Source organism: Impatiens glandulifera, chromosome 5 (genome assembly GCF_907164915.1).
Source record: "Impatiens glandulifera chromosome 5, dImpGla2.1, whole genome shotgun sequence".
Classification (NCBI taxonomy): Eukaryota; Viridiplantae; Streptophyta; class Magnoliopsida; order Ericales; family Balsaminaceae; genus Impatiens; species Impatiens glandulifera.
Window position 1 is genome coordinate 47,847,397 of NC_061866.1, and position 23,949 is coordinate 47,871,345.

At 34.2% G+C, this 23,949-nt stretch overlaps 2 protein-coding genes across 3 annotated transcripts; one reads left to right on the top strand and one right to left on the bottom strand.

Annotated features, from left to right (window-relative positions):
* The first annotated feature begins 661 nt into the window (after positions 1-661).
* Positions 662-13,796, top strand: LOC124940204 (proteasome activator subunit 4-like). 2 transcript variants are annotated; one of them, XM_047480689.1, is made up of 35 exons: positions 662-905; positions 1,101-1,203; positions 1,291-1,403; positions 2,312-2,434; positions 2,555-2,656; positions 2,744-2,909; positions 3,483-3,599; positions 3,684-3,751; positions 3,854-3,955; positions 4,075-4,291; positions 4,551-4,769; positions 4,850-4,971; positions 5,092-5,209; positions 5,288-5,506; positions 5,602-5,757; positions 5,908-5,984; positions 6,095-6,303; positions 6,793-7,009; positions 7,096-7,175; positions 7,284-7,401; positions 7,497-7,667; positions 7,919-8,087; positions 8,192-8,235; positions 8,327-8,369; positions 8,436-8,581; positions 8,704-8,798; positions 8,883-9,769; positions 10,498-10,758; positions 11,536-11,631; positions 12,176-12,354; positions 12,519-12,600; positions 12,771-12,898; positions 12,990-13,085; positions 13,305-13,458; positions 13,537-13,796. In XM_047480689.1, the coding sequence occupies exons 1-35, from the start codon at positions 745-747 to the stop codon at positions 13,576-13,578; spliced, it is 5,400 nt and encodes a 1,799-aa protein (XP_047336645.1). In that variant the 5' UTR covers positions 662-744; the 3' UTR covers positions 13,579-13,796. The 2 variants fall into 2 exon arrangements, with proteins under 2 accessions (XP_047336645.1, XP_047336646.1); XM_047480690.1 differs by having other exon boundaries at positions 889-905; positions 1,296-1,403.
* A 6,885-nt stretch (positions 13,797-20,681) lies between these two features.
* Positions 20,682-22,853, bottom strand: LOC124938145 (cytochrome c oxidase assembly protein COX15). The gene is made up of 7 exons (XM_047478521.1): positions 22,547-22,853; positions 22,128-22,429; positions 21,822-22,047; positions 21,487-21,732; positions 21,302-21,412; positions 21,101-21,232; positions 20,682-21,017 (listed from the first exon to the last, which is right to left on the bottom strand). Exons 1-7 carry the CDS (start codon positions 22,763-22,765, stop codon positions 20,847-20,849), a joined length of 1,407 nt encoding a protein of 468 aa, XP_047334477.1. The 5' UTR covers positions 22,766-22,853; the 3' UTR covers positions 20,682-20,846.
* Positions 22,854-23,949: the final 1,096 nt, after the last annotated feature.

The following is a 23,949-nucleotide window of genomic DNA, read 5'->3' on the forward strand; positions in this document are numbered from 1 at the left end:
CTTTTTTCTCACATCATGTATATATTTCATAAATAATTTTATATAAATATATTTTTCCTTACATAATTTTTTTACAATTATTTATATATTATTTGTTTATTATTTATTTTTATACAATTTACTTATATTATGAAACAATTAATAATAATTATTTTTTCTATTTTTTTCTCTAATTATATATATATATATATTATATATATTTTCTCTTCATATAAATATATTCTCTTTTATTAAATTAAATATTTTATAAAAATTTCGTTTATATTTTTCCCGTACAACGTAGGGTTTCATACTAGTTTATTTTATTTTATTTTGAAAAAAATTGAAACTGTTTATTGTCTTCATTTAAAAACTAATTAATTAACAACCCATTTAGGTTTATCTAGGCTGAATTTTGAACATTTTAATCTTACTAAATAAAATATAAAAATCATAAAAAAAAAATCATAATAAATGAAACAAGAAAAAAATGCTGAAAATATTAAGTAGAGATATTATAAATATTGTCGTAATATTATTAATCAGATTATGATTACCATTATTATTATTATTGTTTAAATTATTTATTTAGATGCGTTACTACAATATTAATATTGAGCTGCTCCTCTCTTTATTGGGAGACGCATTTATATATATAATAGTCGAGCCATCATCATCATCTTCATTCCTTTATCTCCGTTCCATTTCCATAGGTGTAATTTGATCAGTCAAGAAGAAGAAGAAGAAGAAGAAGAAGAAGTGGAAATGCATTTGTATAACGCTTGGCTTCCTCCTCCCGTGGCGGAGGAAACTAAGAAAGAGAAGGAATCGTTCGCCCTCGTGGTGACTTCGCTGCAAGAATTGTACTTGCCGGATGATCCCGAATCGGTCTACGCCACACTGAAATGGGTCCCAATCATTGACCTGTGAGTTTCCAATTTATCATAGATTTATAGTCAGTCAAATTCAAAACTGAAATGCGATGAATCACTACTACTACTAGTAGTAGTAATTGTCAGCTCTGCGCCGACATGAGAATCAATTCAATTAACTGATATGCAATTGAATGTTTCACTTCATTACTTCTCTCCTTACTAATTCTGGGTTTAATTTTTATGTAGCTTTCTGAGAGCAAAAAGTGATGTTTCATCAGAAGATGTGTCTGCTCTTGTCAAATTGGGTTTAGAAATATTTCTTAAATCAGATTGCAAACTTTATGCCCAGGTTTGCTTATCAAATTAGATTTAAGTTTCACATATATATACTCTGCATTGTTTTCTTTTGTTATGGAAGTCCTTGTTCTGTCATTAGGTTAGATGGGGAAGCATCCTTGTGAAGTTGTTGAATAAACACAGGAAGAAGTTATCACTGAAAATTCAATGGCGGTCTTTATATGAGACATTAATCAATACTCATTTTAGTAGGCAAGTTTACTCCTTTCCTCACAGAAGCAATGAATTCTTGTCTTTCTCCTTCAAAATTACTACTTTAATTGTCCCTGGAGATTTATTTACTATGCCCAGCTGAAATAGTATGTCAATGCTCCCCTTCTGTTCATTTTTCAAGCTCTGCCATTAAGCCTACAATCATGTTGAATTCTTAGGTTCTAGGGCTAAGAATACTATTATATCTTCCATAATGGACATCATCTAAAGCTACAAAGTAACTGTGAAATTAACCCAGAGTGATAGTCTTACATTCATTATGATTCTGCAATAATCTCTCTCGTTAAGTTGATGATATACTTTTCATAATCCTATATGATTCTGTGGTGTTGACAAAGAGAAGTTCATAGCTTAGCTTGCGTTGTTTTGGTATCAAATTTTTTCATGTTGATCGTAATGTGTAGATTTGGTATGTTTGTCAAAAATAATTTCATCATGATGGAAAAGAAAATCTCTATACCAAATGAAGCAGAAATTATACTATAATTTGGACCGTCATCTAGAAAGTAATTTGGATACCAGAAGCAACAAAAATCAGACTATAATATAGATCATTATTATTTTATTAAAACAAAATAAAAGATTTCTAAAAAAGTAATATAGATCATTATCCAAAAATAATCCGACGATGATCAATAAACTAACTTTCAATTTTAACTTTGGCGTTTCCAACGTGTCTACCAGTTTCCAAATAGGCTCCTTATGTTGACACGACATTAATCGAAATTATCTAATTCATGTCCCACTAGCAAGGAGATTGCCATATTGGCCAATCATTAATTCCGAAGTCTCATTATTTCAAATAGCTAGCACTTGTCTCTTGTTTGAACTTACTCTTGCTTCTTAATAATACATGGCATTGAAATTTCTTCTACTATTTCTTCTAGGAATACGGGTCCAGAAGGATGGAACCTGAGACAAAGACATTTTCTAACACTTACTTCCCTCATTATATCATGCCGAAAGTTCTTTCACGCAGGCGCTGCCTCTGAAATCTGGTCTGAGTTTAGGTATTTATTTCCGTTTTTGTATTTTCTTTGTCAATTATGACATTTTAAGTATAATAAGTGTGTTGCATATTTTGCTTATGTGGCTAATATGCTTCTATCTGCCCTAAAATGGGCTTGTAGAGATCTTCTGGAAAATCCATGGCATAATTCATCATATGAAGGGGCTGGATTTGTAAGGTTGTTTCTCCCTACAAATGTGGACAATCTGGACTTCTTTCAACAGTAAGCGTTCTTATCACAACTACTATAAATTATATAGATCTTGATACACAGCCTGTACATTGTTAATGCATTTTCTTATTGTTACAGGGATTGGGTCAAGAGTTGTATTGATAAATGGGATTCAATACCAAATTGTCTGTTTTGGGACGCTCAATGGACAGCTATTACTTCCAGTGTCATTAAAAACTGTGCCTTCGTTGACTGGGATAGTTTCTTACCTGTTCTTTTTACCCGATACTTGAATATGTTTGAGGTGTGTTCATGTAGTAGTTTTACCTTCTAGATTCAGTAACTTCACACATCATTTGCTAATAAGTATTCCCATAGCTTGGAGGTAGACATAGGCCAATGAATTTATATATCTGTGAAATCTGATTAAATTTGCTTGAAAGGATTCTATTTGTATGATATCTAATGAAACTGTCGCTGAAATTGAGATCTACAAAAACAAAACGGTCCCTCCGCAATCAGTCATCCATAATATCACATAAATCAATTTCTGCATTAGAGAGAGGCCTAACAAACATTATACTCTTTGAAATGGATGGGTGGACTGCAAATGTAAAACGGTTTCATCCTGCAAGAGATTTTGTCATTAATGGACTGGTAGATTTTAAAGACTGTTAGCTAAGATGCTTGTGCATTTTGTATTGCCTGATATTATTTGTAAATGCAGTGATATTTTCTCTTTGAAATCTCCAAAGGACATTTTGTTACTAAGTTTCTAGAGGCTTATGAAGCAACTCTTGTTGACACCGGTACATCAGTTAGCCATTAAAAGAACAATTCACCACTTAACCGGAGTATCTACTTGTTATGTCAATAGGTTCCTGTCGCAAATGGAAGTGGGTCTTATCCATTCCCAGCAGATGTACCTAGAAACACAAGATTTTTATTTTCTAATAAATCTATCACTCCAGCGAAGTCCATTGCAAAATCAATTGTAAGTTTTCAAAAGATATATAGTTCATTATGCCTTCATGTAAATACAGTGGCTATTGTTCATTTAACTATTTTCTAAATGCAGGTATATCTGTTAAAACCTGGTAGCTCATCATGGCAACAATTTGAGAAAATGGTCAATCTTTTAGAACAGTATGTTCCTGTCAAACTATCAATTATTGCTTTAGCCTCACTTATAGATGTTATACATGTGGTCAACCGTATCATGTTTTGTATTGGCATTTATGATTGTAGATACTATCACCCTTCTAATGGCGGTCGCTGGACTCATTCTTTAGCGCGTTTTTTGTTCCATTTAGTAACTGTATTTCAGAAGCGCTTGCAGAAGGAGCAACTGTAAGATTCTCTGCAGAACCATCTTAAATTTCCATATATGATTTTCCCCCAAAAGTTAAAAAAAAATCCATGTATGACATTCAATATTTACATTTAACTGATAAAAAAAATTAATACAGGGGTGAAAATGACAAAATACAAGCTGAGCTATGTTTGGGACCATCAGAGAGAGTAGCATTTGTGAATTCAGTGCTTAAATTGATAGACCGTGGTCAGTATAGCAAAAACGGACTTCTTTCTCAAACGGTTGCTGCAACTACTTCTATTTTGTCTTATGTTGAACCCTCCATTGTTCTTCCATTTTTGGCTTCCCGGTTTCATATGGCTCTTGAAACGGTTAGTTGTTCTGCATTGCTTTTCATAAATCTGATGCAATAATTATAAATCTTAGTACGGTTTACCCAGAAGATCTTGTATTAAATAGGCAAGGTAGTTCATTATAAGTAGTCTGTTTCTCTGCCTTTCTTGTTTTTTTATTATTATTAAATATTGTATTAATAGATTTGTCACGATTTCTAAATACAAACAAATTTTTATTTATTTTTGTGATTTAGTTTCAGCTAAATCATTATCTGTTTTTTTTTTGTCTTGTCAGATCACAGCCACCCACCAGTTGAAGACTGCTGTTACATCTGTGGCATTTGCAGGGCGGTCACTATTTTTTACATCATTGTCATCGTCTACAGTTGGTGGTGCTGATGGATTCACTGATCTACTGATGATTTCGTTGACAAATGCCTTACTGGGTATGGATGCCAATGACCCTCCTAAAACCTTGGCCACGATGCAACTGATTGGTTCCATATTTTCAAATGTAAGTACCAACTATTTAAAAGCATTGTTATTAAGATGCATATAATTTTGAATAGACCTTTATTTATCTTACGTTGGCAGATGGCAAAACTGGAAGACGGTGCAGAAGATTGGGCATTACTTCCTAGCTTTTCTGAATGGCTTGATGAGTTCCTGTGTAGATTGTTTTCCTTACTACGGCACTTGGAACCCAGTAGTGCTGTGTAAGTGGTGATATGAGCGAGTCAATGGGTCCCACTTCTTTTGTTTTATGGTCTATATCTAGAGAAATTGTAAACATCAAATCTTTTGTGTGCTCTTAAACATGGAATATATTGGTACAGGAATGAAGGCCTTAACTCATCTTCTGCATATGGAACATTCCTTGTTGATGACAATCCCCAATACTTTTGCATGCTAGAAGTCTTGTTTGGGAGGCTTTCAAAATCTCTTTACACCCAGGTTTAGATTTATGAAAAGACAAGTTATCTTCTAGAAAATTCTCTTGAACTTTACTTGAACTTGTTATATTATTGGCAGGCAATAAGAAAAATCTCGAAGTTCGTGAAAACAAATATTCTTCCTGGTGCAGTTGCAGAGATTGGATTGCTCTGTTGTGCATGTGTACATTCAGATCCTTCTGAGGCAGCTGTTCACCTTATTGAACCACTTTTGGCATCTATTGTATCCTCTTTTGAAGGCACACCTACTACAGGGTTCGGAGGAAAGTCAATCCCTGATGGATCATTTTCATCTAAGGTTTATCTTCTTTTACCTCTTCTTTCCCTTTTTCTGATTTAGTATGATTTTACTTAAATTTTTCCATAAGGAACCCTGTTTTTCTTTTTCTACAGGCAAAAGCCACGCTGTCTCCAGCACTTGAAACATCAGTTGACTATCAACTAAAAGTGTTGTCAGTCACCATCAGTTATGGGGGTTCTTCCCTTCTCCGTTATAAGCATCAGTTTGAAGAAGTTATCATGTCTGCCTTTGATTGTCCATCTTGGAAGGTTATTTCTCCACAAATTTTCACTTCTTATATCTTCAATGGTATTGAAAAGTACTTCTTGATGGGAGTTTCTTGTAAACTTTTTGTTTTCATAAATTCAGTTAGAACTACATTTGTTCTCTATTTTGAGATGCTACAATCAATGTAACAGGTTAATGGTGCGGGTGATCTTGTTCTCCGATCTCTTCTTGGAAGTCTCATCCGTTATTATCCTATTGATCAGTACAGGTAATTTCTCTTCCTTTTCTTGTTCTGGAAATGATTCCAGTTGCAGTTCACTGTCAATTTTGTTTTGTCTATGACTATTGGTATGAATGGAGATATTACTCAAATTGCAGATGCATTCTTCATCACCCAGTAGCCTCTGCATTGGAGGAGTGGATAAGCACACAAGAATATTCAGATCATAAACAGTCGTTGATCCCCAAGTGGCATATCCCTAGTGATGAAGAAATTCAATTTGCAAATGAGCTGTTAGATCTGCATTTAAGATCAGCTTTAGATGATCTTATCAGAATATGTCAGACTAAAATTCATTCTGATTCAGGTAAAAGGAAAATTAACAAAAAGCCTCTTCTGATGTTCTTCCTTCTTTTTATCATCTCCTTTTTTGTACGACCAGTTTCATCAAATTGTTTTCGTCCTTTTGTTCTCATAACTTTGGTGTTGAATTTTTAAATGAAATGGTTATTGATTGCACATTATGGTTGGTGATTTATTTCCCTCATTTTTACCTCAATGATATGATTGAAACTCCTGGGAACCAAGAAAGAAGTTCTTCTCCATATCAAAATTCGTATTGGAAGGATCCCTTGGTTGGTTGATCTCCTATTCTCAAATTGCAAGATGATGAAGTTGAAAGGCACTTAGTGATTTCTGATTGATAGTATGAATCAACGACAATTGTCATTTGTAGATCTAAACTGTTGGATAGTTCACTTCATTGGTTTCCAAACAACACTCATGCCTTTATATTGTGTATTTTCTTTTTTATGCAATATTTCTTTGCGTAACATTTGAGTTCTTGGCATTTCAGGAAGTGAAAAAGAGCACCTCAAGGTGACACTTTTGCGGTTGAATTCTTCATTGCAAGGTGTCTTATCATGCTTGCCTGATTTTAGACCATCGGCTAACAACAGATCTATCGAGGATTTGGGTAGTTTATCTTTCTTAATAGCTGGTGCTAATGGTGCTAGTGTTGGCACTGTTGAATTGAGGGAAAAAGCAGCGGGAGTCATACATACAGCCTGCAAGTAATTTTCTTTTATATATATTGGTAATTTAGGAATAATTTTCAGCTTTTTGCCTTCGTTCGTCACATAATATCATTTTTTAACAGATACTTATTAGAGGAAAAAGCTGATGATAGCATCTTACTCCTAATTGTTGTTCGCATTATGGATGCTTTGGGTAACTATGGTAATGGAAACTGCATTATATGATCCAATTGTTGATTAGAACTGAAAGCTACATGCTCTGCATTTTATACTGTTAAATCTGATATCATTTCTATCTGAGCCTGAACAGGAAGTGCTGAATATGATGACTGGACACATTACAGGCATGCTTGGAAGTTGGAATCTCCTTCCATAATTGAACCGCCAATAAACTTCATCATTTCATCTCATTCTAAAGGGAAGAGAAGGTCTGAATTCTTTTTCAATGTGTTATTTCTTTCATATATCCAAATTCTAGATGGTTCTGTAAGATTCTGACCATGGAAGTATTGTCTTGTCCTAGGCCTCGTTGGGCACTTGTTGACAAAGCATATATGCATCACACCTGGCGGGCTTCACAATCATCTTACCATCTGTTCCGCACAAGTGCAAAGACATCTCCGTCAGACCATTTGATTCTTTTGGTGGATGATCTTCTTAATCTTTCAGTGCACCAATATGAAATTGTGCGCATGTAAGTTTTAATGTTTTCAGTCTAATTAAACTATAATGTTTTTATCAAATGACTTCTCTGTAAACATTAGGCACATGTAAAAGCTATCTGGCTAAAGCTTTTGATCTCTTCATCTAATTTAGTACCTGTCAAATTTAGTTTTTTCTTACCACATGCCTAGTTATGATGATTTTGTCCTTCCTCTTTTTCTTCTTTTGTGCTGATTTTCTATTTTCTTCATTTTCTATGTCAATGATTTGCCTTGATTCCAGACTTGCATGCAAGGCCCTTTTGAAAATGTTGAGAAGATGGCCTTCCTTGACTTCTAAGTGTGTGCTCACCATGTCAGCAAATTTATCTAATCTCAATACGCCAGAGCATGCTGTTCTAGGTTCTTGTTCTGTTCTTTCTTCACAGACAGTGCACAAGCATCTTACAACGGTAATAGTATGGGTGTGATCCCTGAGTCAATTAACTTGGAAAAAATAATCCTTTTAAATTTTCTAAAATAAGGTTTTACTTGTATGTTTTTTTCCTCAATCTAGGATTTGAAGGCATTTCATTCGTTCGCCATTGGAATTTTATCAAGGTTTTATTTGTTTCTCATGTTTTGTCCAAGTTGTCTGAGTGATTAATGATGACGTGCCTTATTCTGACTTATTTTCTTCTTCTTCTGGAAGCTCTCATCATGAATCACTCAAAGCTCAGAAGGCTATTAATGAGGTAAGACCTTCTTGACTACACAGGGTATATTTGCTTTTATAACAATTTACTTTCAAATATCCACAGATTTTTGTCAAATATAACATGAATTTTGCGGGCATCTCCAAAGGAATTCTTGGGGTTTCTGGAAACCATCTGGATGGTCCTAGTTTTCCAGAATTGATTTCTCATATTGCTTCTCTGAGCTTTGAGTCAACCAACTTACATTGGCGGTAAATGCTCTCACATTTGTGACTTCATTAGTCCCTTTTTATCTGAACTAGGCATATGAAGAAAGCTTGCTTATAATGATGGTGCTTTGGATCACTAAACCTTTTTATCTATCTTTTCTCAGGTATAACCTTATGTCCAATAGGGCTCTACTTTTGCTGGCAATGGCATCTAGGAATGACCCAAATGTATCTTCAAGAATTCTGAGTGAAACTGCTGGTTTGGTCACATAATATTCACCTTATGCCTTTGTTTGCTTGTTAACTTTGCACATGACTATTATTACATACATGTCCTTTTCAGGTCACTTCTTGAAAAACTTGAAGAGCCAACTTCCCCAGACAAGAATACTTGCCATCTCTGCATTGAATTTACTGTTAAAAGAATCACCTTATAAAGAAACAGCTGAGAAACAACTTACTTTCTCAGTGGATGTTGAAAAACAAACCAAGTCTTCCCTTGAAGAAGTTTTAAGCAAAAATTTTCAGGAGGAAGCTTTCTTCATCGAAACTCTAAACTGTCTCTCTCATCTTCACATCATTAGTGATGCTGAAAACAGGGGCAATGGTGCTTCCTTTCAGAGTTACGCAGACAAGTCAATTACCCACTTCTATTTTGAATTTTCGTCTTCATGGCCAAGGACTCCCAGTTGGACTTCTATGCTGAGAAGTGATACTTTCTACTCAAGCTTTGCACGCATATTTAAGCGATTATTTCAAGAATGTGGCATGCCTGTTTTAGTTTCTTTGAAAAATGCATTGGATGAGTTTACAAATTCAAAGGAGAGGTCTAAGCAGTGTGTTGCTGCTGAAGTGTTTGCTGGATTATTGCATTCTGATGTTAGTGGTGTACAAGAAGTGTGGGACAGCTGGATGATGGTTCAGTTACAGAATGTTATTCTTTCTCCTTCTGTGGAATCAATACCAGAATGGACCACATGTATACGGTATTCTGTTACTGGAAAGGGGAAACGTGGAACGAGAATCCCGCTTCTTCGTGAGAAGATTCTGGATTGTTTGGCAACGCCTTTACCTCTAACAGTAAATACAACTGTAGTCGCAAAACGTATAGCATTTCTTTCAGCAGCCCTTATAGAAGTCTCCCCACCTAGAATGCCCGTGTCTGAAATTCATCTACACTGGAAACTTATGCAGGAATTGCTAGACAATATGAGGCACTCATCTGCACAGGTGAATGATCAATCTGTGTTATCTCATACTTAAGTGGTTCTTGTGCTCTATGATGTACTTTCTTTTTTGGTATTTCTTAATGATGAAATTATGACTCACCCCTGGTTTCAGGTTCGATTCCCACTAAAAACGCTTTGTTAGAAGTTGGGAGGTTGTACTAACTTCCTTCAGGGAATAATCCCTGATTTAAAAATAAAAATAAGTAAAAAATATCCACCCTGGGTAATTAAAGTGGTAAAAGTGCTGAACTAAAAGGCTGAGGTTTGAGATTTTATTATGGGCTTAATAGAAGTAGGGGGTCATTGATGTGCTAACCTCCTCCAAAGAAAAAATGCTACTTTCAAAAGGCAATATTTCTTTGTCACGGCTCGATATCATCTTTTTGCAGTTAAAGGCTAATTATAGGCTTTGGGCATATATGGCGCAACCACTAAATCCAGCCAACATACGGAAATTTGAATGGCATACAGCCACTTTATATTATTTTTATCCTTCTGAAGATGATTAGTTTCCTTCAAAAAGTTCTGGCAGAAGCTAGATTTCTAAAAGGATCCATATTTTTTCTGTTCAAATATTTTGGACCTCCTTTTGCACTTACTAAAAGTCATAGTAGAACTGTAGAACAGATTATGGAGGTTCTACATTCTGTTCAAAATCAGATATGGACATTTCGGATTTTAGCTTCCATGCTGAAGCTTTCTAATTTTATTTCTGCTTTGTGTGTATAGGTGAGAGAAAAAATTGGTGTTACTCTATCCATTGTGTGCTCAAATCTTCAACTTCACACATTCTTCACTGGTGATGATGATGTTGGTTTTAGAATAGAAGGGAGAAGCTGGGACCAATACTTGATAGAACATGCTTCTGCAGTTGTCCTCAACATCCAGAGTGCCGGGAACTCTGATCGAATGGATGTGCAATCAGATGCGATTCATGGAAATGACATTTCAAATGGTGACTCTAAAGATGATATGAAATGGATGGAAACGGTACATCTTTTCCTCTCAAGTATATATTTAGAGAAATTCATAAACATGCCCCTTAACTTGTAAAATCAAGCAAAACGCCACAATTTGATAACATATGGTAGGTCATTTTCTGTCAAATCCCCACATATAGTTGCCCCCATGAGCCTTTTCTTGTTTACTTTTTGAACACTGAATTTCTCTAAAGATGATATGAAATGGATGGAAACGGTACATCTTTTCCTCTCAAGTATATATTTAGAGAAATTCATAAATATGCCCCTTAACTTGTAAAATCAAGCAAAACGCCACAATTTGATGGCAACATATGGTAGGTCATTTTCTGTCAAATCCCCACATATAGTTGCCCCATGAGCCTTTTCTTGTTTACTTTTTGAACACTGAATTTTGTTACAATCATTATCCCAATTGAAAATCATCAAAAGAAAAAATTAAAAGTAACTTTTTTTTTGGTATAAGTTTTTTTTGAGATTGTGATTAGATTATTTATTAGATCGTGATTATACTGTCATTTTTGTTGTTTCATTTGGTGTACAAGTTATTTTTTAATTACTATCCAAATTATACTGTGATTTTTTGTTGTTTCATTTGGTATAAAGATTTTTTTCATGATCAAATTATATTTTAGATCATTATAATTTTTCACAAACATATCAAAAGTGGATTTTTCAGGTCACGATCAACATGAAAAAATGTTGATAACAAAACGACCTATTATGCATTTTATGTATATTTGAAACTCATCCTGTACCACTAACGTTATTCTCTTCAATGTATCAGGTATTCCATTTTATTATCTCATCTTGTAAGTCAGGAAGGTCTTCATATCTACTGGATGTTATTGTGGGTCTTCTCTATCCTGTAATATCTTTGCAGGTATGTGTAGGGTTATCTATAGTTATTGTCTGCCAATTGTGTGTGAATCATGCATGACCTCTTCTCACTTCCTTGAAGCATTTTATGACTTTTTGCTATACATTTTTGTGCTGTTAACAGTTTAACCCAATTAGTGAGCCTTTTGGAATAAGATAATTTTTTTTGGGTATCATGATCTAGATTATAATGTGATTTTTGTTGCTTCGTTCTGTATACAAATCATTATCTCCATAATGTTCCAATTAAAGTGTAATTTTCTTGCTTCATTTGGTATAGATTTTTTTGTTGTCAATCATGATCAGATTATTTTGTAGATTGTTGTGGGTTTTTGCAAACATAATAAATATAGATTTTTTCGATCATGATCAACATGAAAGAAAACTGATACCGAAACAGACCATAGTCCCTGCTTTCAATAGCTGCCATTATCACTCTTACATTTTAATGTTGTAGTGTCTTAACTTGATAGATCTTGAAAAGGGAAGGAGGAAATGAAATATTAGATTAGTTAGTTTTTTTTTCTTGATGGTGGTTTTGTTTGCAGGAAACATCAAATAAAGACCTGTCAACATTGGCCAAGACAGCCTTTCATTTGCTGAAATGGAGGATTTTATGGGTCCCTCATCTACAAAAAGCAGTGTCTGTGATCCTTTCTTCAGCCACCGATTCCAACTGGCGAACTAGATCCGCCACTCTTACCTTCTTGCGTACATTTATGTATAGGTATGATCATTTGATAGAACCAACTTTACAAACTTGAAGAAGGTTTTCATGTTTTGTAGAAAGTAGTGGTGTTTTTTCCTTTTCATTGGCATCTGTTAAATCCCTTGTATAAACACAGCACTCCTTTGAATAATTCTTTTGAACTCTTGTAATAATAATAACAGGCACATCTTTGTCCTTTCTGATGGGGAGAAAAGACAAATCTGGAGAACAGTGGAGGATCTCCTCAAAGACAATCAAGTAGAGGCAAGTTATCTAGTTGATACAAAATTCTGATTTTCATGTTAATTTTTTTTAGGGGGTTCAAAGTTAGATTTCATTAATATGAAACAACCACATTACAACAGATAACGATGACCAAACCCTTAATTTTAGCATATAAAACGATTGAACTAATGGGTTAAACATGTGTACAGGTAAGAGAGCATGCTGCAGCAGTTCTAGCAGGACTAATGAAGGGTGGAGATGAAAATATGTCTGAAGACTTCCGAAATAGAGCTTTTGAAGACGCGAGCATCATATTTAAGAAGAGAAAGCAGCAAAGGCTTGTTTTACCTACTCTTTATTTTATTTTTTAATTTCTGATCATTGTTGAAATTCATTGAGATAGTTGCTTTCTGATTGTGCAAATGCAGAAGATCTTCTATTCGTGGCCAAGCGGTAGCCTCTACACATGGTGCTGTTCTTGCCTTGGCAGCTTGTGTATTATCTGTTCCCTATGACATGCCCAGGTATGTAATGTTTTTCCATTGTATCTGACAAAACTTATCATTTAATCTAAATGATTTAGTGTTTATTTGAACTAAGTTCATTCAATAATTGCTACTTAGCAGTTAGCATCACTTAATATGGGTAAAATAGTCCCAACATTAATTTCACATACTAAGTACTTAAAATTGAGCATTCCTTCTCTAATAAACTGAATATGGTTGCTTGCTTTCTTACTGCAGTTGGTTACCGGAGCATGTTACCTTGCTAGCTCAATTTGTTGGAGAACCATCGCCAGTGAAATCAGCTGTGACTAAAGCAGTTGCTGAGTTCCGAAGAACACATGCAGATACATGGAATTTTCAGAAAGATTCCTTTACGGAAGACCAACTCGAGGTATAAAGAAAATTTGATTCATTTTTGTTATAACCTATCTTTATTAGTTTATAATCAAACACACTTGGGTACATGCAGATTCTGGCTGATACATCATCCTCTTCGTCCTATTTCGCTTGAGGAGTTGTTATACACACACACCTTATGGGTTAAAAGTGTAGGGAAGTCCATAAATAGTTATAGTTTATTGATAGTGTTCATCAACAATGTGGAGATGGTGATTAATATTGGTATATACCAAAGCACATTGCTTCTAGTTCTAGTCACAGTTATTGTTTCACATTGCTTCTCAAAAGTTTGTATAATTTTTCAAACAAAATTATATATCATTGATATTTTTTTTATAGAGTTAATTCTCATTAAATTCACATGGTATATCTATTAATTCCATTACCTTATCTTTATCGAAAAGGTTAAAACATTTTTTCCTTAAATAACCTAAGACTTTTTCTAGGCATCCTCAAATAAAGATTATTATTCCTTTTATATTGATGAAAAATCTCCTCGTATTAGGTGAAGAAAACAAAAGAAAAATGGATAATTTTAGGGACAATTTTATGTTTACATTCGTATGCAATCATCATATAATAAAAAATAAAATATATAAAATTAAAATATTGAATTGATGATCTAAATATTAAATTTTATAAATTATTTGTAAAAACAAAACTTTCAATGAAAAAGATTCAACGATCATTCAATTTGTTGAAGATTCTAAACAAATGAGTTATTGAATGATAAATATTGAAGTAGAGAAAGTTGAACGAACCAATGAAACAGTGTCGAAAAAATCTCTACCAAATATTCTGAGTTGCAGTTAAAAAAAATTTTAGTTGAGGATTAATAAGCAACGCCAAAAAAGTAATGTCAAGCAAAAATTGACCATCTACATATATGGCCTAAAAAAGAATGATAGAGAGAACGACGATGGGACAACGACCTCCCACATGGCAGCCACCGTGGAAAAAAAGCCACGGTAGATGAGAGAAAAAAAAATGGCGTGCTTTTCTTTCGTTTTGATCAAATCATAACATATTCTATCAAAAAGAGCTCAAAAGTACAAGTTTTAGATTTCTCTTTCAATGAGAAACCCAAATCAAAAAAGACGACGACCTAGAAGATGATTATTGCGAAGAAGACCACCTAGAAGAAGATCACCGTGAAGTCCACTGCGAAGAAAACGACTACCGCGAAAAAGACGACCACCGAATTAAAATGTAATGATTTTTTACTTAAACTTATGATTTTTTTAGTAATATTGGTCTATTTGGGACGAAATACTCCCACCCAGCACATGCTCATGTTGGGTACACAATGGTCCAAAAACATGAACATGTTTGGGAAGAAATTGTCCAAAACCCATGTTGGGGATGAATTGGTCTAAAACATTTCTATATTCAGAATCATATCTTCTTGAACATGACCATGTTCGGGAATATTTTTCCAAAACATTATTTTTTTCTTAATACAGTTTCTCTCTTATTCCACCAAGAATGAATGTGTTGTTAAGATAATTAGTATTTTCTATGACCATAACCATATCTTGAATCCTGAAAAGTCAAGACATCTTAGATCTCACAAGGTTCTAGATCCAAGTACGAAGAGAATATTAGATTTAAACGACGAAGCTGAAATTACTTTGACAAAAATATATTAATCACTTGTAGTTGAAGCTGGTGGATATGATAATATGACTTTTTATGAGAAAAGCTGTAAAAACTATATTTAACAAACTAGGTGGTTGCGGTTAGGAAATGGTGATGCTAAAATGCTATGTTAGTATTTTTACCGAATTCAAAGCCGATGTTTGTTTTTTTTAAATATATATGATGTGGACGAGAAAAAACTGATAAAAAATGTCTTTTAGGCTGATGGAAGATGCAGGGCTGCATACAAGTACTTTTCGAATGTCATCACATTTGACACAACATATTTTACAAATTTCTATGATATGTCATTTGCTCATTTTGTCGGTGTTAATTATCATGGACAATTAATTTTGTTAGGATGCGGATTAATGTTCAATGAGGATTAAAAATCATTTATCTAGCTTTTCAAAGTATGGTTGACATGTATGAACGGATGTGCTTCAAAGGTAATAATCATTGACCAATGTCGATCAATGATCATTGCAATTGAAAAGGTCTTTTCGAATACCCTTCATTGCTTTTGTCTTTGGCATATAATGAAGAAACTCCCCACTAAATTCTCTACATATGCTCATTATAAAAGTATAAAAAAGACAATCAAGAACATTGTCTATAATTCAATCATAGTCGATTAGTATGAAAATAGTTGAATGAAAATGATAGATGAGTTTCAGTAGTATAACAATTATTGGTTGAACTCCTTACACGTAGAACGTGAAAAATGAATTCTTGTGTATGTTAAATGTCACTTATGGACAGGCATGTTAACATCTTAAAGAAGTGAATTTATGAATGTTTTTTTTATGATTTTCTTCATTCTAAAACATCCTTAAAACAATTTTTAGAGCAATATGACAAGGCTATTAAGAGGAACATAGAGAAAGGAAAAATTGTATTCATTGGAAAAATAATTTTAGAGTGTGTATACTAACGACATTTTTAAGTTGTTCCAAAATGAGGTGAAATGGTTGATATTTTGGGACACCTCCATACTTGAAGATGATGGGAGGACAAATATATTTCAGGGGCGGAGCCAGGATTTGAAACCTACCCGGGCTATTTTTTTATTAAAAAATCTATCCGGGCTAGTTTTATAGTTTGCTGTCACCAATGACTCTTAGCGATGGAAAATAACCAATAACGACTGTAATTTACCGTCGTTATTGATAAAAATACATACAACCAGTTTAAAGCTACCCGGGCTACAGCCCGGGCCGGCTTGTACTTGGCTCCGCCCCCTGGTCATGATGGAGAACATTGGAGAGATATTTAAATAAAGGTAAACTTCACCCCCGACGGAGACATATTTTGTAAATTGTCAATGTCAACTGTCTGAGCTTAGAGGACTACTGTGTAGACATATTTTGGCGGTTTGTGAAGAATGAAGGTGAATATGGTGCCGAATAATTATATCTTAAACGTTGTCGTAAAGATTTAAACAATGTTATCAAAATATCAATAACATTTACGATTCTAATATGGGTGACATTGAAAGAAATCGCTATAACTATCTTATCAAAAGTTTATTACATATTTGACAACATTCGCTTTTACACTAACAACTTTTGCACATACTCGTTTTGCACATAGACCTTCTACACCAACACCTTCTATACATACACTTTCTGCATTAACACCTTCTTCACATACATATTATGCATCAACACATTTTGCACAAACACAATTGATTCACTCTCCCGTAAAAGTAAGGGCTAGAGGTCGACCACCAACCAAACGTAAACAATTTGTAATCGAAAGAGTTATGAACAAAAATGGTCGAAATAAGGTTAGTCTAAGATGTTATTTTATTTGGATATTTTTGTAAACTATTATAAAAACTACAATGAAATGCAAATTCCATTTTTTTGTATTAGAGAAATACGGTAACAACAACAATAGTGCATGATTCAGCACAATAACAACAACAACAACAATGTCTCGACTCAATATTCTTTCACATCACTTTTGTCCTCTCAAACATATCCCGAAGATAATGTTTGTGGGGACAATATTCATCGAAGATAATGTTATATGTTGTAATATAATACTTGTGGGGACAATATTCAACGTTAATGTTTTAATGTAAAATAAGTTACAGTTTAGTATACAATATCTTCGCGAAATGTCCATGTTTTGGAAATATTCTCAAACATGTCCATGTTTTTGAAAAATATTCTCCAACATCTGCGAGTATAAGCTTCAAGTTTAAGCTTCCTCTTAGATTTCACAATTTCGGGTGGTGTTTCAACTCGAACATTTGCGGGTTGATGATCTACAACAGTCGCATCCTCCACCACCACTTCGGGTGGTGTTTCAACTCGAACATTTGCGAGTTGATAATCTGCAACAATCGCATCCTCTACCACCACTTCGGGTGGTGTTTCAACTCGAACATCTACGGGTTGATAATCTGCAACAGTTGCATCCTCCACCACCACTTTAGGTGGTGTTTCAACTCGAACATCTGTGGGTTGATGATCTGCAATAGTTGCATCCTCCACCACCACTTCGGGTGGTGTTTCAACTTGAACATTAAAATAATTGTGTTCTTCTACATGTGTCCATAGCCTTGTACAAGACATGGATAGAGGAATCAAATAGGACAAATGGGTTGAGTTTTTATTGTTGTGATGATGTTGCTACATCTGCCAACACTTGTGTTACTTTTGCTATATTTTGTACAGATCTAGCCATGTTTTGTGCAGATCTAGGCATGTTTTGTGCAGATTTAGGATGTTCTGTGCAGATATAACAATAGTGTTTAATGCATTTTTAACGATGGCAGAAGTTAATACCTAAGCTCATCCTCTCCAATCTGAGCTCCTCCACATGATCTGTCACCTGATCTATCAAATAATCTTCCACCCAATCTCGCACCTCATCGGTCACTGTCTCAGGTTCATCCTGGTGGGTGTTTGAAGTGAAAGGCATCGAACATCTCTTTCATATCCGAATATTACTCGTTCCATTTTCATCTGAATCATACTTCTCAGTTTATTGTCATTCAAACATGACAATATTAAAAATTTCCGTTCGTAAGGTAGTTGAAGTTTAGGGTCCGCAATCTTATCCATGTATAACAATTGAAATAATAAATTATATGTTAGAACATGTACATTTACATTTACATTTGAATAAATCACTGAATTAAAGTACTGACAAAAATTACTTACAATGAAAAATGTCTGCGGTCCAAAAAAATGACGACCTTCATTCTTCTTCCACTGTTAGTAGGCTTCAACTAAGCCTTTCATTATGAATTTGCACCCATTAAAATTCAGATATTATTGACATCAAATAAAGATTTCAGGATTTTAAATATGGATGTACAAAATTTGGGTAAGAAACATGTACATAATTTAATGATGCTTTGGATTGTAAGTTTTGAGAATGTAAGTGTATACTTGCACTATTGATTATGTGAGGTATAAAGAAAGTTAATGACAACATAAACTACAAAATCTATCTTAAAATTATTGTTAGTTGTTCTGTTGTTTAAAATCATCTTTGGCATTGCAGTTGTTCTAGGACCAAAATTATTTTGTCTCATTCCCCGTCGTCTCCTCCAGTCTCTCAATTGTTCATCATATTCGGGGGACTCTATATCATTTCCAATAGACTCAATAATTTCAATTTCCCTTATAGGGATGTCTAGTATGCACTGAACATCTTCTTCTTCAATTTTGACTTTCTCGCCATTATGTAGTTTGATCGTACAATTATCGATGAGGTGTCGAGAGAGTTCGCCCAGACATTTTGAAAAGTCAAGTGTAAGAAGCTCTTCGAAGCCTATGGCTTTCATGACCTCTTTTTGTTCTTTTGTCAATTGTTTTATTAGTTTGAAAGGTCATTTGACGAGGTCATAGTCAATAAAATATTGTGTTTAGATTGTCTTGGGGAAGGAGGAGGTGAGAACTAGATATGAGGGAACGGAGGGTAAGGTGAAGTTGGAGATAAGTGAACGGAGTGTGGGGTGGAAGTTGGAGATGAGGGAACGGAGGGTGAAGTGGAAGTTGGAGATGAGTGAACGGAGTGTGTGGTGGAAGCTGGAGATGAGGAAGCGAATGGTACAGTGGGAGTTGGAGGTGAGGGATCGGAGAGAATTGTAGCAGTATTGGCCAGCAATGAAAAATATGTTGTCGAGGGTCGACGACGATTCTTTTATATACTTTAAAAAAATAAACAGTATATTAGCAAATAAAGTCAAATAAGAAAAATTATATTAGTCAAAGAAGATATGGTCCCGAATATGACAATGTTCGGGAATATTTTAAGTAGTCTATGAAACTATCAACCTATGAATAACAATCATATGAATAATCAACCTATGAATAATCAATCCATGAATAACATGGTTACAGTCTTATCCAAAGAAATTTTCAACCTATGAATAACATGGTCACTTATACCATGTTCTCAAATCTTCTAACTCAGAAACACAAACCAAAAACAAAAATAAAAACAGTTTACAAATATTAAATCAAGTTCTTGAACATGAACATGTTCGGGAAAACTCTAACTATAGGATAATCATGTTCCGGAACTTACCTTCTGTAAAGGTTGGAATTGGATGTAGTTGAAAGAAACTAATTATTCTTAAAAAATATAAGTAAAACAATTTTAAGGTTTTAGTCGTTTGCTAATATTGTTGTTCGCCATTGATTTTAGGACTTACCATTTTTGAAGCTCGAAAGAAAGAATAAATCGCCGAAGTCACGAAAAAGGAAGAAGAAATCGCCGCAGTACGAAGTCGCGTAAGGAAGAAGAAAGACAAACGGTTCAAAATCCAAAAATCGAAAATGGAGAAAGTGAGAAAGAAAGGGATTAAAAAAATTTTAAAATATGTTTTATTTTAGTCCACTGTGGCTTTTTTTTTCCACTGTACATGTCAAGTGGGTTTAGGGTTTAGGGTTTAGCAGTCAAGTGGGGCGTCACTGGAGAGTCGCTGTCCAGCGTAGCTCTCCCTATTATTTTTTTGGCCGAAATTATGAAAAATTATACAAATGATGAAGATACATATAAAAGATCTTTCGTATATCCGACTATTTCATCTCTTTTGCTGCTAAAAAAAGATACACAAACTTGATAAAAAATCACAAACACAATCGAAAGGTATAAGCAACAAACAACCCACCAATAATTGATTATGACGAAAAAACGATCCATCTAAACATGATGTTGGCCCAAATAAAATGCAATACCAACTCAAATCTGAACGATAAAAATAGAAGAAAGTAAGTACACTTCGATTCTATAAAGTTATAGGAGAAATATGAGAAATAATTGAAAGATGGAATTTAAGAGAAGAAAATTACGTGACACAATCTAATTTGTTAAAAAAATAACAAATTTTCTCTTTGTTCTCTCTCTTCACCCTTTATCATTTTTTCAGCGAATAATATGGTGAGACATCATTCTCTTTCGTAAATTCCCTCCGTATCCCTCCACGGAATAACCAAATAAAAATATAATTGGGCCAAGAAAGCCATTTTTTTTGTTGCTTTCCCTTGATTTTGAATAAGAAGTTTTAAAGTATTTATAGTTAATCCGCTCTACACGTAGCCATAACATTAAGAAGTTTTCAAATACATTATGATGAACTTCTAATAAGAGTGGTGGTTACATACATACATACAGTTGTTCATAAATGAACATTAACATGGTTTGCTTATTGGGAAAAAAAATAGGGTTTTATAATAAATAAAGCAAATAGAGAAAAATAAAAAGATGGTTTTCGGCTTATAATGCCTTGGCAACAGAGGGCAGAGATTTAAGAAGTGCTGGAGATGGCCTTCTTAGAGTATGAGTTAACATGATCATGAGTGTCAATAGCGTTAGGGCTCCAGCCTGATGAGCAGTTCCTAATGAAACTGGCACATATGTAAGCAATGTTGATATTCCCAAAGTAACCTGTATGTTTACAAATTTCAAATATTAGGCCTCCTTTGTTTTTGAATCGTTTCAAATCATCAACCAAATGTAGAATACTATACCTGAAGAGCGGCCATGCCCATAGTGCTTCCTATCAAACTACGTATAGCAGGATGAATGTCCACTTTTCTGGTCGACCACCAAAGGGTCGCAATCGAAACCAATGTCGCAGTTGCAAGAATGCGATGATCAAGCTGTCCAACAACATTAATCAAAAGTCAAAACCAAATAAATTCTATGATACACAAGGAGAACCTTATTACCTGGACAGTTGATGTATTTTCAAAGAAATTGCGAATAACTGGAGTCATGTTAAATATATCATCTGGAATCCAGTTATCACCCATTTTTGGGAACGTGTTAAATGCATGACCCTGACATAATTTACAAGTCATAAGTTTCGTATGAAGATCTGGCAGCAAATCATAAAGAAAATTAGGTCACATACAGCATCATTTCCTGCAACAAATGCACCTGAGATTGCAGTAATTCCCACAAGAATGCTAACAGGAATTGCCAATTTCCTGACCTTTGCCGCCCCACGAACCCATGTTATCGATTCAGCAGGCGGTTCAGGCAAAACCACAGAAAGAGCAGTCCAGAATAGGCCAGAGTATATCGCAAATGCAGAAGTAAGATGTATGGCTAAGCGATAAGGGCTTACTCTTGGTTGAGAATACTCAGACTCTGGCTCCTTTAAAATTTCGACAAAATGTAAATAAACAAAATAAACGATAACATTCAATAAACATTGGGAATTGATTCGACTTCAAGGAAAAATACCTCCAACCCGCTTTTAACCATCCACCAACCTATTAGTCCTTGTCCAGCTCCAAGACCAAATAAAACACCAAGTCTTAAACCAAGTCTAACAGTTATATAACCCTTTCGTAGAAAATATGAAAATGGTACAGCAAACATAATCCCCAAAGCCCTTCCCCACATCCTATGAGCATATTCCATCCAATATATGAACTTGAAATCATCAATATTCATCCCCTTGTTTACTCTGCAAGACATTCACTTCTTTTTTTCAATTGACAAGGCTCAATTGTTATTAACAGTTTAAAGTAATATGCTTGAACTAACCGCTTGTACTCAGGTGACTGCTTATATTTCTCAAATTCAATCTCCCATTCTTCATTTGTCATAGGAGGAAGTCCGCCAGTGAACTTCCAATCAGTCATGGAAAGACCAGAACGTGTAAGCCTAGTGATACCGCCAAGAACAACCATACTGAAAACCCATGTTGCAGAAACGAAAAGCCACATTCCAACTGCCTTTTGAGCTTTAGATCCAGCAGTTACTAGAAACTTAGAAGCTTCCTTGTTCTTTATGCTTGCAGCAGCGGCATTTGTGGATATCATCATAAAAGTTTGTCCATTGATCCACTAAAAAGACAAGCATTTAGAAAATTGATTGGTAAAATTCGTGAAACATATTGAAGAAATTGTCTAGATTCAAATCAAACAATAGATACAAGGTAAGGTAAGGTAAGGATTAAGGACCTTACGATGAGGGAAGGATCTGAGGCCATAGACGATGGAGTTCCTCGCAGAAGGTCCAATCATGGAAGAGAATGATCTAGACGGATTTGGAACCGGAAAAGCAGGCGACGGTCCAGAGAGCTCATTCAGAAATTTATTGAATGTTCTTCCTCTTGCAGTATATATGCCGTTGAGCGCTTTGCTCCTCTTCAGAAGAGAAACAAGTCTACTCTCGAACATGGTAACCTTCCTCCCTTGAACGGCGCCGGAGGTAATCTTTCTCTTCTCCGATCAACGGTGCCGGAGATTTATGTGAGGTTTTGGGAGATGTAATAGAGTACCGACCAAGTAACAACAAACAGTGGGCGCGCCTAATTTTAAGGCACAAGCCCATTTATACCAACTTAGGCCAAGCCCAATCCTTTTTTATAAAAATAAATTTTAGATGATATTTTGTTTGAGTTATTTTATTTGAATATTATATTTTTTTAAATAAATATAAATTAACTTTAGAAAGAAAAATAATAGGAGGAATTTGGAAGAGTGAATGGAATAGGGAATGAGTAGACGTAATCTGATTATTGAAAAAGTAATAAAAAAAAAAAAAATTTATTTTTTATTATGTCATTTCCTCTTATTCCCATTCTCAATTTCTCTTATTTATCACTCTTCTTAACTTTATATTTATAAAATAATATAAAATAAATAAATTTTAAATTTTAAAAATTTAATTAGTTTAAGGGTTTATTTATCAGTTTGAATCTTACCATTTAAATTTCAATAATTAACTCAATATTTTTAAATAATTTACCAAAACAAATATCAAAATAGCAAGACATGACAACATCAATTGACAATTAATTTCAAATTCATCCTCCCCTCACTTATTGGGAAATTTGACTAAATAACCTCAATTATTTGAGCTGGTGGTAATTTAATAATTAAATTGTGCTCGTGGTCTTTTTATTTTTTTTTGACGAAATTGTCCTTTTCGCGAAACGCGAAGGGACTTCCCGTTTCTCTAAGGACTTATCGTTTCGCTAAATATGTAAACATGAGTCGTCTTAGCTCAGCTGGTAGAATGTGTGGCTTTTAATCATGTGGTTGTGGGTTCGATTCCAATAGATGGCGTTTTATAGTTTTTTTTTTTACTTTTGCATAAATCAAATGCTCATTTGTAGAGAAATGGTTATGTTTTAATTTGATGCATAAATGAAATGGTATAGATGTTTTAATTTGATGCATAAATGAAATGGTATAGAAAATGTTTGTTATGGTTATGTTTTAATTTGATGCATAAATGAAATGGTATAGAAAATGTTTGTTATGGTTATGTTTTAATTTGATGCATAAATGAAATGGTATAAAAAATGTTTGTTTGTTTTTTTTACTTTTGCATAAATCAAATGTTCATTTGTAGAGAA

Excerpts from the sequence above, each read along its gene's own strand:
- LOC124938145 (XM_047478521.1), bottom strand. The coding sequence starts at position 22,765 with ATGTTCGAGAGTAGACTTGTTTCTCTTCTGAAGAGGAGCAAAGCGCTC. Across the intron at positions 21,733-21,821 it reads TGGTTAAAAGCGGGTTGGAG|GAGCCAGAGTCTGAGTATTC; the intron begins GTATTTTTCCTT and ends GAAATTTTAAAG. Across the intron at positions 21,018-21,100 it reads TGGGCATGGCCGCTCTTCAG|GTTACTTTGGGAATATCAAC; the intron begins GTATAGTATTCT and ends GTAAACATACAG.
- LOC124940204 (XM_047480689.1), top strand. The coding sequence starts at position 745 with ATGCATTTGTATAACGCTTGGCTTCCTCCTCCCGTGGCGGAGGAAACT. Across the intron at positions 5,985-6,094 it reads TATCCTATTGATCAGTACAG|ATGCATTCTTCATCACCCAG; the intron begins GTAATTTCTCTT and ends CTCAAATTGCAG. Across the intron at positions 7,010-7,095 it reads GTCATACATACAGCCTGCAA|ATACTTATTAGAGGAAAAAG; the intron begins GTAATTTTCTTT and ends ATTTTTTAACAG.